General features: G+C 39.7%; 1 protein-coding gene across 2 annotated transcripts in view; it reads left to right on the top strand.

The window, feature by feature from the left end:
* HIVEP1 (HIVEP zinc finger 1) overlaps nt 1-15222 on the top strand; it is a 79041-nt gene that overhangs the window by 35636 nt on the left and 28183 nt on the right. For both annotated transcript variants that reach the window (XM_081872958.1, XM_081872959.1), the window contains one exon: nt 12183-12236. In XM_081872958.1, the coding sequence (XP_081729084.1) occupies nt 12183-12236 (54 nt within the window). The remainder of the gene's footprint in view (nt 1-12182; nt 12237-15222) is intronic.

Below are 15222 nucleotides of genomic sequence, written 5' to 3'. Positions count from 1 at the left end.
AGAGAGCTCAGTCAGGTGTAGACTGATAATCTCTCCAGAGCACTAGGAAGACAACATAATTGTGTACAAAAAAATTCTAATTAAATGCTCAGTGCTATTAACTTATTCACTATTTTTCATATATTAGGTACATTAGAGCCTGGTGCTCATTCTGACCTGTGCAAAGCTGACTCCTAGTGGTAAATCTAAGGTGGTACAGGTTTATTTGTTTCTGCAGTCAGGTATGTTTTGAATACCATCTTTAATTCCTGTATTGTACACAAATATAGCCTTTAAATCCTAGCCCTTAAGTAAAACATGCACGTTATACATGCAGTTTACAACTTTTTCAAATACTTCGATAGGTATGGGAGAAGTCTTAATTTATAATAACTACACTACACTTGGATTTAGATCCAAGTTATATTCTGGTTAACGTGAACCATCTCCTGTTTAGGCTTCAGAGAACATATTTTGTTAGTGTGTTATGTATGACTGGTGGCGGGGGAAGCTAATCTTCTGATTTTTTAAATATAAATACTAGCACAATGGTGTAGGAAATCCTGTTTGGAGAAACAGAATTAAAGCAAGCATGAAGAATCCCTAGGCCTGGGGTAGACAAATGTGTTGCCCTCCAGATATTATTGGACTCCAAAGTCTCCTCTGGCCCAGCTAGCATGGTCAGTTGCATATCTAGAGGACACTGTGTCAGCTTTGTGTGCTCCAGACATTCAAATACAAAACACAATAAGCAAAAGGCATAAATCTAATGCACCAAATGCATTAGTCTTAACAAATAGATGATTGCCATAGGGTTCTCCCAGCCCACCCCCCTTACAATTTGTGCTTAACAATTTCTGTACTTTTTGCAAACATTTGGACCTTTAAGAAATATGTTTGAATTCGTATTTGCCAGTTAGAATGAATGGGGAGAAAAGGAAAGGCTCATTGTGCAAGGTTTTAAGTAATTGTGAAGAATAGAGGGATAAGGTTTTTTCTGTGGACATTTGCATAGACAGGCTTTGGGTGGTACCTAGTCAGCAGGCTCGTTACTATGGTTATGTAATCCCTTGAATGGGGGAGCACTTGCTGAAAATAGAGAACCTATGCATCTTGACGGTCAGAGTTTCAAGATATTCTTGAAGCACCATCTGTTTGAGCCCATCTGTTTCCCCTCAACCTGTGACAAATCACTAAAAGTGCAATTCTAAATACTCTGTAAGGAGGACGTCTGGTAAGGAGGTGAATGAGTAAGGAGGTAAGGAGGACGTCTGGGTTCTCAAAATGCTAAGCTACGGTTAACTGTAACTAAAGTTTATCAACCAGCAAACCTTGATTAACAAGCAAGCCTTAACCATAGCTAATAAATCAAAGTTAATTTGCTGGGCGAGGTTCATACATAATATTAACCAATGGTTTATGTGCAAACCAGACCACTGACACCTTGCTGGATTACCAAGAATAGCATCAAATTTTTGTTGGCATCTGTCTGTCTTGAGAGACGACCATACAGCCGAGGGTGAAGTCAAACCAATGAAGAATTATATCACCTACTGTGGCTGCAGAGACTGGTAACTCATAACTGCTGCCTCCCCTGTGGTTTTTGCTGTGTTTGCAACACCAAAGTGACCTATCTGGGGTGGACCAAATGCAGTAATAACATTTCTATGTATGTTTATAGTAGGATAGGAAAATGTACTCCTCCTTGTGTAATTCTCCTCCTTCATAACTTAATTTGTTACAACTTATACTCTGCCTTTCTACAAAAACTGTACTTAAGGTGGTTAATAACTTAACAACAACAATAAAATTACAGATATTGGCCTGATGCACCATTTTCTTTCACTCTGTCCTGTCTTTGGAACATTTTGGGATGGAAGATATAGATGTAAATGTCATTAATGGAAACCTTTGCTTGCTTTATGTGCACACAACTGTTTGTTTAGACTAATTGATAGGGCTATTCTGAAGGGCTCTGGGAAGCTTACACAAATATTTACAGTTTTACCCTGGGGGGGGGGGGGAGAACACTGAAGTAGTAAAACATTCCTCTGAAAAGGCTCCAAAATAGTCAGTGCCCTTTGTATTTCATGTACGGAATAGCTGGCAGATTCTTGCTTTGGACTATTTAGCTTTGCCAGGTAGCCACTTTAATCATAGTGAATCTGATACTTTCCTCTTAGAAATATGCTTTTCCCCTAAGAAATTCCATAAGTGAGATTCATAGAATTAGGCCTTCTCTTTCCACTTGCTCTAGGTGAACTCTCTGTGATGCACCTTCAACATGCAATTGTCCTCGGTCCTCCTTTCTGCCTAATTTTGGCAGGGTGGTTCTCCACCCTTCTCACCTGGAGATGCTATAGCAAGCCAAGGGCCTGTTGATTTTTAAATCATTTTTGTTTTTTTGTACTGATAAACACACATGGTAGCTAAAGCCCAGGAATCAGGCATCACAAAGGAACTGACTATGCCTACCATGCTATTCTGTAAAGCATTTGTGAGATACTGTATATTTATAATTCTGATGGTGCCCAAACATATGTTTCCACTGAGACAAATGAAATCCAAATTACATGGGTTGCAACTTTTGTTAATAAAATGAACCACCTGCTTGTCTGTGCTTTTAGTTCCCACTTGATGATTTTGGCATGTTTAAGCCTGGATTTTCTCCGGCCTGCTTTTGTGTTCAGCCTACTATTGGCCTAAACTGGGCTGATAGACCCTAGCCCCATTCATTTGAATACAGGAGTTCCCCTGTTTTCATATGTGAAAGGTTGGAGACTGCTTGGTGTATGTTCTTGAATGCTAATAAAATTGAACTGAGGGCCAGTTTTCAAGGTAACTTTAATGTGTGTTAGTAGGATTGTAAGATACATCTGTGCTGTGCACTTGATTGTTATCAAGTAGGTTGCATAATATATATTCAGATTAGAAAGCAAAGTTGTCTTCTCAAAAGGGAAAAGGGAAGCTGTATGGATGAATATCACATTTATATGGCATGTTAGTGTTTGAAAATGAACTCCACCTGAAAGGCCATCCAGTAGCAACAGGGACTATTTTTTATGTAAAATTACGTATGAAATATTTCAAATCTAGTTTAGTGTGGTGGTTAGAGTCCAGGATTCAAACACCCCCCCCCACTCAGCTGTCATTTGAGACCATTCACAGTCTGTCTCTCAGCTTAATCTGTCTCACAGGGTGATTGTGAGGATAAAATGGGGAGGGGGAGAATCATGTAAGCCACCTTGAGCTCCTGGAGGAAAGGTGGGCAAAACATGTAATAATACTGTGATCGTGGCCAACTGTAACACAGTTTCTCATGAAACTATACAGGTACTAATTAATTTTCTCCACCATCAAAAACATAATTAAGCCTTCAGATAGGCTATTAATGCAGTTCTTAAAAACAACATCCTTTTCTCCCTTAGGACAACATCTTCAAGAATTAAGGTACCAAAAGTTGATTCTTAAGACCTAGGTGGTAGACAGGTTTTTGCTATTCATCTTCTCAGAAGAACCTTTGACATAAGGCAGAACTTAGAACCCTGAAAAATTAGAAGATAATGAGTTTACCAATCCATGTGGGGCCTGATGAACCTGCTATCAATAGGACAGAGAAGGCTTTTGAATCCAGAAATCATGACAGCCTTCTTGTTAATTGAATACAAGCTCAACCAGACTCTTGAGTCTCAAAGCACAGAGACATGAGACCATCTTAGTAACAGAGGCTGTATACTTAACAAAATCATTAATATGCCAGTACACGTGTAGGAATTTTTCCATCATAAATTGTGCAGGTGCCTGCCTGACCTCTGTAGGTGCATTTTGATACCTTCTGCTCCGTATAAAAAGTCACATTGCTTGTTTTTACTTTGCTGGTTTACACATTTTGCAGGTAGCTTACCTGGCTTTGGAGAGACTACCATGTCACCAAGAAATTCATTCCTGTGGTTTCACAAATAGGATTTATTATATAATTAAAAATAAGTTAGCAAATGTAAGCACAGGAAGGAACCCGCACAGATGTACATCCTGGTTGTGCATTCTTAAACACCAAAGAATCATTCCTATTGCTACTGTAATCAATGTTAGAACTCCTGTGAGCTCAAGTGGAATCATGATTATAGCCTGGGAATCATCCAGATATCATTATTCTCAAACACTTGTCATTTAGGAGATAGATTGATACATTATCATGTGTGGACCCCCCCTTGAAGTTTTGTGAGTAGCTTATATTATTGAAATAATATTAAAGTAAATTATCAATAAAAAACATTTGTTGCCACAGTTAATATCTTACTGAACTGAATATAGTAACAAATCCTATTCTGGCAAACAAATAAGACTTGCTCTCAGTAATGAGAAGTAAAGCCATTATGTAATGCTACTTGTGTACTGTAAATGGATGTCTTAATGATCCAACTAGTGACCTTTGCTACCATGTCATTTGCCCAATGGCTGCTTGTCCTCAGATTTTAAAAAACAATTAACACAGACACAGTGTCTTTCAGGGAGATGCTGCAGTTTCTATTTCTAAACCAATGAGAATGAGCAGTGATTTATCTTTTTTTCTTTTTCGTTAACTTTTTCATTTTATTTTAACAGCAGACAGAAATTAAAAGATGAGAAACAAAACTAAGAAATAGGCACGTAGAGTGTGTAGTTGCATATGAAGTGCATGTAAAGATTATCAGTTTTATCAAATCATCAAGTCTAGTTCCGGATTTGCCAGGCTTGTGACGAGGGTTGTCTTGAAAACGATGATTCTGCTGTGTGTGTGTGTCATAAAGGAATAAAAAGTGTCTGGAGCATCTAGTCCTTTTCAAAATCTCAGATTATGCATGGTTTCCTCCACTATAGATTTATTCCAGAGTACAGTAAGTGGTACCAAGCGTCCAGTGTAATATTTTGAGCTGTTTCCCCTTGAGTTGCAATTACTGTTCTGGTTACCAAGATCACATGTAAGACCAGTTCTTTTGACAGCATAGTTACATTGGTATCATCGTCACTGGCCTGTGTCCAATGGTCTACTTAGGTTGTTTTTGTTGCTTTAAATAACTTGTATATATGAGACTAGTTACTTGTTAAATGTTGCTGTTTAGCTTTCCCAGAAATTGTAGTTTCATCTGTCATTGTTTCAACAACAAAAATGTTACCAAAACATTCCACATTTCTGATTCAGAGTTCAGTCAAGTTTTCGAGTCCACTTTTCTCAAATTCTCTCTGAATGATTATGCTTGCTTATCAGCTGCAAATTAGCTCTTATGTGGGCAGTCCACATGTTTTCTGGTATAGAGTTCATTCAAGGTCACAAGCAGAAATACGGAACATAGGAGGGACACATTTTTCCTTGACTTCTGTCCTTAACTATAACAAATGTTTGTCTAGCAGTACAAATTAGCATTTAGAGACTAATTGTTTTGCTCATTAGTCTGCTAGTTTGAAAGTGCAGTTCCCAATACATCTTTTACCTTTTCTTACTAATTGTCATCCTTACAATTTGGCATAGGCAATATGGGCACTGGAAGTTGGAGGTACTGTATGTGTTTTGCTCATTTACTGTTCCTATTTACTGCTAGTGTAATTTGTTCTATCTGCTGGAAACACAAGGACAGCCTTCACCAACCCGTGCTGGCTAGGGCTGTTGGAGATTGTAGTCCAAAAGATATGGAAGGTGCCAGGTTGCCAAAGCTCGTTCTCAAAAAACTTACAAACTCAAATTTTGAACACTAGCATCATGGCGTATGTTAGGTCTAGAGCTTACATGGATAAAAAGGAAGGTGCAATCCTCTAAATGGCTACTCAGAAGTAATTTCAACAGTGCTCGAGGTTCAACCAGAAAACTGATGTCAGCAAACTGGAAAGCTGTACTGATGTGCCCCTGTTGATTTTAAATGCTTTCAGCTGAGATAAATAAATTGAACTCACAAGCATAATATGGCAAATCATGAACTAGGCAGCAGACGGTCTGCGAGAAAGACAGATGACATACAACATAAAAACCTCAGAGCAAGTTGACAAAAGGATGCCGAGATAAAATGACACTTACAAAGGCTATACTAGCACAGTAGCATCATTATTAAGACTTGTGAAGTGAAATTATTGCTCTACTGTTGATATACTTATCCTAGAACACATACAGGTAAAGGGTACCAAAGTGTTGGACATTATTCAAAAGAACAGTAAAAGAGCTTTTCCCAGGCCACACCCCGCATTGGCCTTCCTTCATAACCCAAGTGAAGTAACCCACAACCTGGCTAGAATGAACTCTGATAACACTGGGCAACAATTTTTTACTTTTTGAATGTTGTCTAGATTTCTACAACTGATTTAGGGTATTTTTGCACTGCTGAATCAGGAAATGGCATCCGTTTCTCTCCATCAGGTCAGGTTTTTGTGTTATGTTGATTTGAAAAAAAAATCAGATCTTGTGACACAATCGATTACATTTTTGTGGCATTATCAGCTGATTTTTGTCAACACATATCATCCTAAAAATGTTTTTAAGAGAAAAAATGTTTTTCCAACAACATATATTGATTACCTGATAGAAACATCGATTACTGTAAACTGAATGGTGGGCATTGATAAAGGTAAGTACATGTAAATTGCATGTTGCTTCACCATTTTTCAAACTTCAGGGCTTGAACTTCCGTTTCTTGGAACTCCTGGAATGCTCAGCAGCAGGGAGGTCTCTCTTCAGAGTCCAACAGTAGTCAGCCATCATGACTGTGTCCCAGCGACCCTGATACCTGGTCTCCATCTCTTTCATGTCCTAATGGAATCTCTCCCCCTGCTCGTCACTCATTGAAACCAGGTTCTCAGGAAACCGGTCCGTATGTGAAAATAGGTAGTGCATCTTGACGCTCATGTTGCAGCCCAGGTTTCTGAAAGCAGTCAGCATGTTGTTGACAAGTTCTGTGTAGTTTCTGGCCTTATTGTTGCCAAGAAAGTTCTTCACTACCAGAACAAATGCCTTCCACACTTCCAGTTCCACTTCATTCATTGAGTTTCCGAACTCTGGATCTCTGATGAGCTGACGGATCTGAGGACCGTCAAAGATGCCAGCTTTCAACTTCTCCATGGTCAATCCTGGAAAAGCCTGGCACAAGTAAGTGAAGCAGTCACCATCCTTGTCCAGAGCCTTGGTGAACTGCTTGATTAAGCCGAGCTTGATGTGCAGCGGTGGGAAGAGTATTCTGTCTCTGTCCACCAGAGGGTCGTTGATGACGTTCCTTTTTTTGCAAGGCACCAATTCCTCCCACACAGGCCAGTCCTTCTTCGTGTAATGCTGAGCACGGTCCCTACTATCCCACGTGCACAGAAAACATGGGTACAGTGGTGCCTCGCAAGACGAAATTAATCCGTTCCGTGAGTCTCTTCGTATAGCGGTTTTTTCGTCTTGCGAAGCAAGCCCATTGACAGCTTAGCGGATTAGCGCTATTAGCGGTTTAGCGGCTTTTAGTGGCTTATCAGCTTAGCGGATCAGCTGATAAGCGGCTTAGCTGCTTAGAAAAAGGGGGGGAAAGGGGGGGGACCGCAGGAACTCGCAAGACATTTTCGTCTTGCGAAGCAAGCCCATAGGGAAATTCGTTTTGCGAAGCGCCTCCAAAACGGAAAACCCTTTCGTCTAGCGGGTTTTCCGTCTTGCGAGGCGTTCGCCTTGCGGGGCACCACTGTACTTGGTGAAGCCAGACTGTTGTCCCAACAAAAAGTTCACCATTTTCAGGTCAACACAAATAAACCACTTATGCTGATCATAACCAATTTTCTCCAGCACTTACTTCACCGCTTCATAGTTCTCCTTCAGTGTAGTCGAGTGAGCCAGGGGTATAGAGGCAAACTGGTTGCCGTTGTGTAGCAGAACACATTTCAGTGATCGCTTGCTGCTGTCAATGAACAGTCTCCAATATTTGGGTTCATACTGTGGCACTCCAAGCTTGAGCAGAAGCTGTGCAATATCTGCACAGTACACCAAGTCCTCCTCTTCCGAGAAAAAACAGAGGTACTCTTGATGCCTGTTGCGGAAGAAGCTGATGTGAGCACTGTCAGAGAGGAGGTTTTTTTCCCTTCAATCTGGATGCCAACGCGGCAGAGTCCTTTGACAAGCTGAGGTCGTGAACTAGATCATTCAACTCCTTTTGGGGAAATGGATGTGGAGCATCATCTTCAAGAACCACTTCTTCTTCGTGTCCTTCAACACTGGAGGCATCTTCGTCACTAATGTCAGGAAGTTCTCCGAAGATAGGCACTAGAATTTCATCACAATGAGCTGCAGGACGATGTGCTGATTGAAGATCAGGATACTTGAGGCTGCTCCGGTTCTTTCTGTTGATCCAAGTCACATCAACAGCGCAGAAGTAGCAGTCAGTGACATGGTTTGTCGGCTCCCTCCAAACCATGGGAATTCCAAAGTTCAGACTCCTTTTGCCATTGGTCCACCCACGTACAGTCTCGGTGCATGCCTTGCACACCATGTGTGTTGCCCAAGCTTTATCCTGGTCACCAAGTTTAATACCAAAATAACTTTATGCTTTGCTGCACCAATTTATGGAAGATTTCGAGGTTTTATGACTTCAAACTGATCCCTATTCAACATAATCACCCAGAACTATCGGACCTGAATACTTCTTGTCATTAAAATAATCGTTTCCAATCAAAACAATTATTCAACATGGCATTTTACCCCCACCAACTTCTTCTAAAATGCTCCACACAAGCGTTCATGTGAACACAAATGTAAAAAAATGACATGTGGCCATAGCTCAAAAACTTGACCTGATTGAGCAAAACCAATGTGATTTTTGGATTCAGCGCATCAGATTCGTCCTAAATCATCTGAAAAAACGCAGACAACAAATTTGTTGTTGACGAGTGTAATGCTTATTGATTATTTGAATGGAGGAGAGAGACAGAGAGAGAGAGAGAGAGAAAGAGAGAGAGAGAGAGTGTAGAACCTAGCTTGTTGTACATATATAAAAATTACATTTGTTGTTCTGCTTGCTGTTCATGCCTGCCCACCAGCATGTGGCCCCCAAAAGGTTTCACAGAAGGGACAGTGACCCTCAGACTGGAAAAGGTCCCCTACCCCTGATCAATCAATCAGTCTTTATTGCGGTCAAAGACCAGACAGCAAATTAACAGCAGCAGCAACAACAACCTATGCCACATCCGCATGAAGAAGCAGATGTAATTAAAATTCCCCCATAAACTTATTTACATTAAAAATAACACTCCTTCAGCTAAAATCTGTATCCCAGTGACTAAAATCAGTATTCGTTCTCTGGCCATCACTGTCACCACAGCCTGTCTTGTCCTTGGTGCTATAAAACAGAATTTTGCAGCAGGCCTGATGATATCCTGATCTTTATTGGCAATAAGGTATTTAGCATAAGTTTCCTCTGAGCGGCTAGGTAATTTCCTTAATAAGGGTAAAATTAGCTCTCTTCGGGTATCACAATACAATGGCTCCCCCGTACCCTAATTGTTTTTAAGTGACGACCACTTTGGAATGGGTTGTGCTCTCGACTGCCATCAGAAATCATTGGTGATGTATAAGGAGCTTTGAACAGATATGTAATGTTGTTGTTGTATCTGCCCTACACACCTGCAATGATATTGAAACACAGTGGACATCAGTATTTGAGGTATGGTTTCCTTTTGCTGGATTGGATTATCCCAAATTATAATCTTCTCTACAGGTAGTGTGTCTGTTTTCACAGTTCATAAAACTTTTTAATTGTTAAATCCAAATCTTCAACAGTCTTTTCCCCACTACCGCAATCTACCACCATCTAAAATAATAAAAATTATAAGTGTCAACATACTCTGGAAATGAGATTATAACACTCACATATACAGCAAAAGTGCCTGGTCTTGAATCAAATCCCAGCTCAGACAGGGATTTTGTGGATGACCTTGAACAAGTCTTCTTTGGTCTCTGTAAGGTGATATGAAAAGGATAGCAACCTGTCTCTGTGGGGATGAGTTAAAACAGGGACTGTAAGGCAACTAGAAAATCAAATAATAAGGAATAATAAAGTTTCCTCAGAAGTGTTCACTGAACTATTTAGAAACCCCATGGCTTGGATCAAAACAAAGCTTCTGTCACTTTATTGTAATAGGAAAGAGGGCACTTTAAAGCTAAACATTTTCGCAAGGTGTGCTGAAAAGTCACTGAGAAAGGGAGCCCTTTGGGGGCAAAAGCACTTGGAAAACATACACAACAAATAATGGTAGCCAGCTATTTATTTATTTATTTTTAATTATTTACAGTGGAATGGACTCCCTCGGGAGGTTGTGGACTCTCCTTCATTGGAGGTTTTTAAGCAGAGGTTGGAAGGCCATCACTCATGGATGCTTTGGTTGAGATTCCTGCATTGCAGGGGGTTGGACTAGATGACCCTTGGAGTCCCTTCCAACTCTACAGTTCTATGATGCTGTTATTTCTAACCGACTTTTCATCATATCTGTTCTCTGCCATAATCGGAACCAGGAAAGAGACAGTTAATATTCAGTGAACACAGATGGGTCAGAATATTACTTTCTTATTAAATGAGGTTCTGGATCAAGCCAGAAAGTGCTTACAATGAGGACATGCTTACAACAATGCTGATACCATAACCTGAAGTGGAATGCTGTGCCAGCGTGAAGGTTTAGATCAGTATGTTAATATATTGAGGTCACTCTGGGCAATACCAGAACAAATGTGATTGAGGCATCATAAGTATACTAGCGTTTACTGACCTTTTCCAAGTAAATTTACAGGGACTTCTTTGAGGAGTTTCCCGCTGTTTTGTTCAGAAAAAGAGGCATTGATTTAAACCTTATGTTCATTTAGATTTTCAAAGATGTGCAGAAGAGAACTTTTAAAGTTTTTCTCCTTTTTCCCACTGTTTATATCTTACTTGCAATTTTGACATCTGGTAACATTTTCCTGTAGAATCCAGATGTAAGGAACTTTAACTTCTGACACCTCTTATTTTCAGGACTAAGACTTTGAAGATTTTACTTAAACTACTGGTTTAAGTGTTAGTGATTGAAATCCCAAACTGCTTGAACCCTACATATATTTGTAACCACCTATTTTCCTTTGTCACATTCTGATCTTTTACATCCTCTGAAAGCACCGCATAATCCCACCCACATTATGTATTTGAATAGCATCAGTCTTTGTGATTATCCCTTAACGTGAAACTCCTGCCTCCTGGATTTTTATTACAGCCTGAGTATTTTCATGGATACATTATTAAGCCCTATTTCTTCAGACATACACTTGTAGCCAGAAGCATAGCCACTAATGGGCTGCGCTAATTGACATTAATATTAATGTAGTTTTAAATGGGCTGCATGGCCTAAGCTTTCGGAGTAGGATGGTTTTCCCTAAGAACATAAGAGCACTGCTAGATAAGATCAAAGGCCTATCTAGTCCAGCATTCTCTTCTCACAGGAAGCCCATAGGCAGGTTGTTTGCACAATAACCCTCTCCTCCTCATGTTTCACAGCCACTGGAATTCAGATGCATACCGCTGTAACATATAGTCATCATGACTAGTAGCCATTAATAGCTTTATCCACCATGAGCACGTCTTAATTCCCTTTTAAAGCCATCCAAGTTGGTACACATCACAACACCTTATGGGAGGAAATCCCATAGGTTGACTATGTGTTGTGTGAAGAAGTACTACGTGAGATGAAAAAGCATACCCCTGTCTAGACATGTGAAGGCCTGGAAAATAATCCAGAAAATTTGGGGTGGATAGATGGCAAACCAATTTTCCTGGTTTGTTTATGGGCCTTCACATTTATGTACTTACCTACTTTTTCCACAATACCCCCCACTTACCATTTTGTCTCCAGACTTCTTTGCCCAGGGGGTGGGGAGGAGATCAAGATAGAAATGTAATAAAAATAAAAAATAAAAAATGATAAGCTAAAAAGCCCCAAGCCTTGTAAACTTTCCTCATTGGGTAGTTGTTCCAGTTCATCAATCATTTTGGTTGCCTTCCTTACACCTCCAACGAACAGTGTTTGCATTGTATATGAGGATGGGCAAACTGTTCAGTAATGTTAAAAAGAGGGTGGTGGGTTTTTTGGTGGGTTTTTTACAAGTGTTTATTCAACAAAGTGAGGGAAAGAAATTAAAACCATTTGTGATCAAAGTATGTTTCCCCGTCTTCTGATTTACTTTTTGTTTTCATTAGACAAAATTGAAGAAGCACAAAAAGAACTTAATGAAACAGAAGACTCACAGAAAGGTAAAACACACCACTGTTTCTCCTCCTGCAGCCTTTCTCCAGCAATCCCATAATAATAATAATGATAAGCAAATAATACTAATAATGAAAGACCATCATCAGCTCACATTGCAGATGCAGTGGCAAGCCATTCCTGACCACTGGACATGTTGGCTGCAGCTGATGGGAATGTGAATCCAACAACACCTGGAGGGCACCATGTTGACTAGCCCAGTCCGACCTCCTGTTCCCCACAGTAGCCAATCAGATGCCTCCCTTGTTCTTGTCCACCAGAAATTGTTCAGGAGCAGAAGGTCTAAGAAGATGGGGATTTCACTTAGCTATAATGACTAATAACTAACTATGATAGTTTTATCTTCCCTAAATTTTAAGCAGCTGTTGATGGTGCAATCTTATTACCTTATCCTCAAAGTATTCTTGCTAAATGGACTGAAAGAACTTAGTTTCATAATTATTAAAGTTCTCTCCATATGTGCGTCATTTTGAACTTGCTTGGAATACTTTTAGCTGCTTGGAATATGTTGATATTGTTACTACCATGTTCCTTACTGATTATTTTGTTATTTCCATCATCGGCATCCACCAGTCTTGAAAACTTGGGCATTGATTTGGAATTTAAATTTTGACCATTTCCCTTCAAGTTTCCTAAAAACCTGTTACTGGTAAATGATCGTCATGGAATTTTTTGCGGAGCTCTGAAAGGGAAGGAAGCTAAGGCCTCCATCTTGAGGTCTCTGCGTAAGGTTATTAGTGTTGAATTGTATACATGTCTCTTTAAAAACACACATACACCCAAATAAACCCTTTTGAGGCAGCTGCCAGAAAGGGCTCAATCTACAGCTTTGGGACTTTTAAATTTAAGACACACATTCTCCCCTGATTCCAAACATCTTGTAAGGGCCAGCATATATTGAATACTTGGTTATATGTCCCAGAGCACAAAAAGTGAAATCAGCCCTTAGTTTATGGTCTTTCACATTGCAAATTATTGCCAGGTTTAAACACAAAACCTGCTCTCTGTATCTGGCACTGGATTGCCTGGCTCTCATTGACACGGGTTGCATAAGGAAGTTCAATGTGATTTGCCAGCAGTATACAAGCCTTGCCTCCAAATACATATAACTTACAGCATTTTGTTAGTACTGAATAAAAATCCATCGCCTAGAATAACTTATATTATTATGCACTTTTAGTAGGGCACAACTTACATAAGCCTTAGCTACCTCTACATACAGCAATACCTTTATTTTAGTGCCACATTGACAGTGATGGCCCAATAAAGATAACTAATACTTTAAAGGGTATCTAGGTAATCAAAGCCTTTATTTTATACATCACTGGGTTTCTCCAAGCATGAATATGTACTGTTGTCCATTTCTGCTAACCCAGATCATAGCTTAATTTTAAAAGCAAAATAAATTCTTGAAAGGTATCAAGTTTCCCCGATGTAACTAGGCTACAGTAAGCTGGTTGTTCCTTCTGTCTCAGTCAGGTTTCATTCATCCCATTCTGTTTCTTGTTGGGTGAATCTGTATATTGCTGCCCCACTTCAGTCTGTCCTCATTCCTTTGACTGCTCAACTTTACATGTTTTCTAGGCTGAAACATATTGTGCCTGAGGAAGAAGCATTGGGTTGTCCACAGTTGTATTCACTGTGGCCATGTCTTCCTGCAACTTGTTTGATATCCAATCCCAGCTGCCTTTCCCCCATCTAAATTCAGTGTCTTAGTCATTTCCATACCATTGACTTAGGATTCTAATTCAAGATCATTGCTCTTAAATTCTTCTCTGAATGGAGAAGTTAATTTCTGCTGATGATTTGTGAAGAAAACATAACATTTGTAAGTGCATATGCTTTAAATCTCTCACTGCTGAAATCCACTCAGTAAATCAGTAACGGGTGCCAGACCCAGCAGAGCTGGGATTGTTTTGACAATAGAGAAGAAAACACACTGAGTGTGCTTAATTTAGCACTTAATCTTTCAAAGCTATTCTGACAATTCTGTCTTAAATATGAAGAAAGAATACATGAATGCATTGATTTTTGCTGAGTACAACAACGTCTTAACAAAAGAAACTCTCCCATTCAAGTATTTTCAAGTGAATATTTTTAAGGTCTAGAGGCCAGAAGTGTGAATGCCTTTTAGATATTTGCCTTCCCCACCTGACTCAAATGAAGACTTGGTTGCAGAATTATGTTTTGTATTCTCTTAGAAATGGAGAACATGTGGCCTTCCAAATATAGTTGGAACACCAGCTCCCAGCAGTCACAGCCATCAAGGATGGTGGGAGTCCAGCAACACTGGAGAACCACTGGTTCCCCATCTCTGCCGTAGTATTTCTTGTTGACGAAGTATTCCATTTGAATAGAGCAGCTTAGAAACAGTCCCATGTGCTGAAGGTGGGCCCATTAAGGCTGGACGATAACTGGTTTTCAACATCACAATATTTCACCAGTTAATCATTGTGATATATCAATATATCATGATGCCTGAAATAAGGATGGAACTGTGTAGAGGTGAACGGTTTTCAACATTACGATATATCACCAGCTGAACTTTGTGATATATAACAATGTCCAAAATAAGGATGGAGCTATGTAAAGGCATTAGCTGGTTTCACGGTTTTTCACACCCACACCCACACACTTCACGATTCACAATATATTGTCAGGTCAAAAATTATGAAACCAATATCACAATATGGACTTCAAACCGTTTTTGGGACAATCTTATCAATATATCACCAGCCCTAGGGCCTGTATAATAGATTTTGGAGGGGACCAAGGACCAGAGTGTCCAAACTGTGAACTAGTATCTATGTTATCCACTCAAGATAGACCCACTGAAATCAATAAAATTAATCGTGAGCGAAAAGCATTGGTTTTAATGGAGTTACTCTTGAGCACACCCAGAGACAAGATGAGGAGGGAACATTGTTGGAACAAGATTCATCCTAATGAATTTCATTCATATTTAATGCAGTT

Source organism: Podarcis erhardii, assembly GCF_964252035.2.
Source record: "Podarcis erhardii genome assembly, chromosome: 8".
NCBI lineage: Eukaryota > Metazoa > Chordata > Lepidosauria > Squamata > Lacertidae > Podarcis > Podarcis erhardii.
Note: the sequence above shows the minus strand (reverse complement) of the source record. Positions and strands in the feature narration are given on the sequence as shown.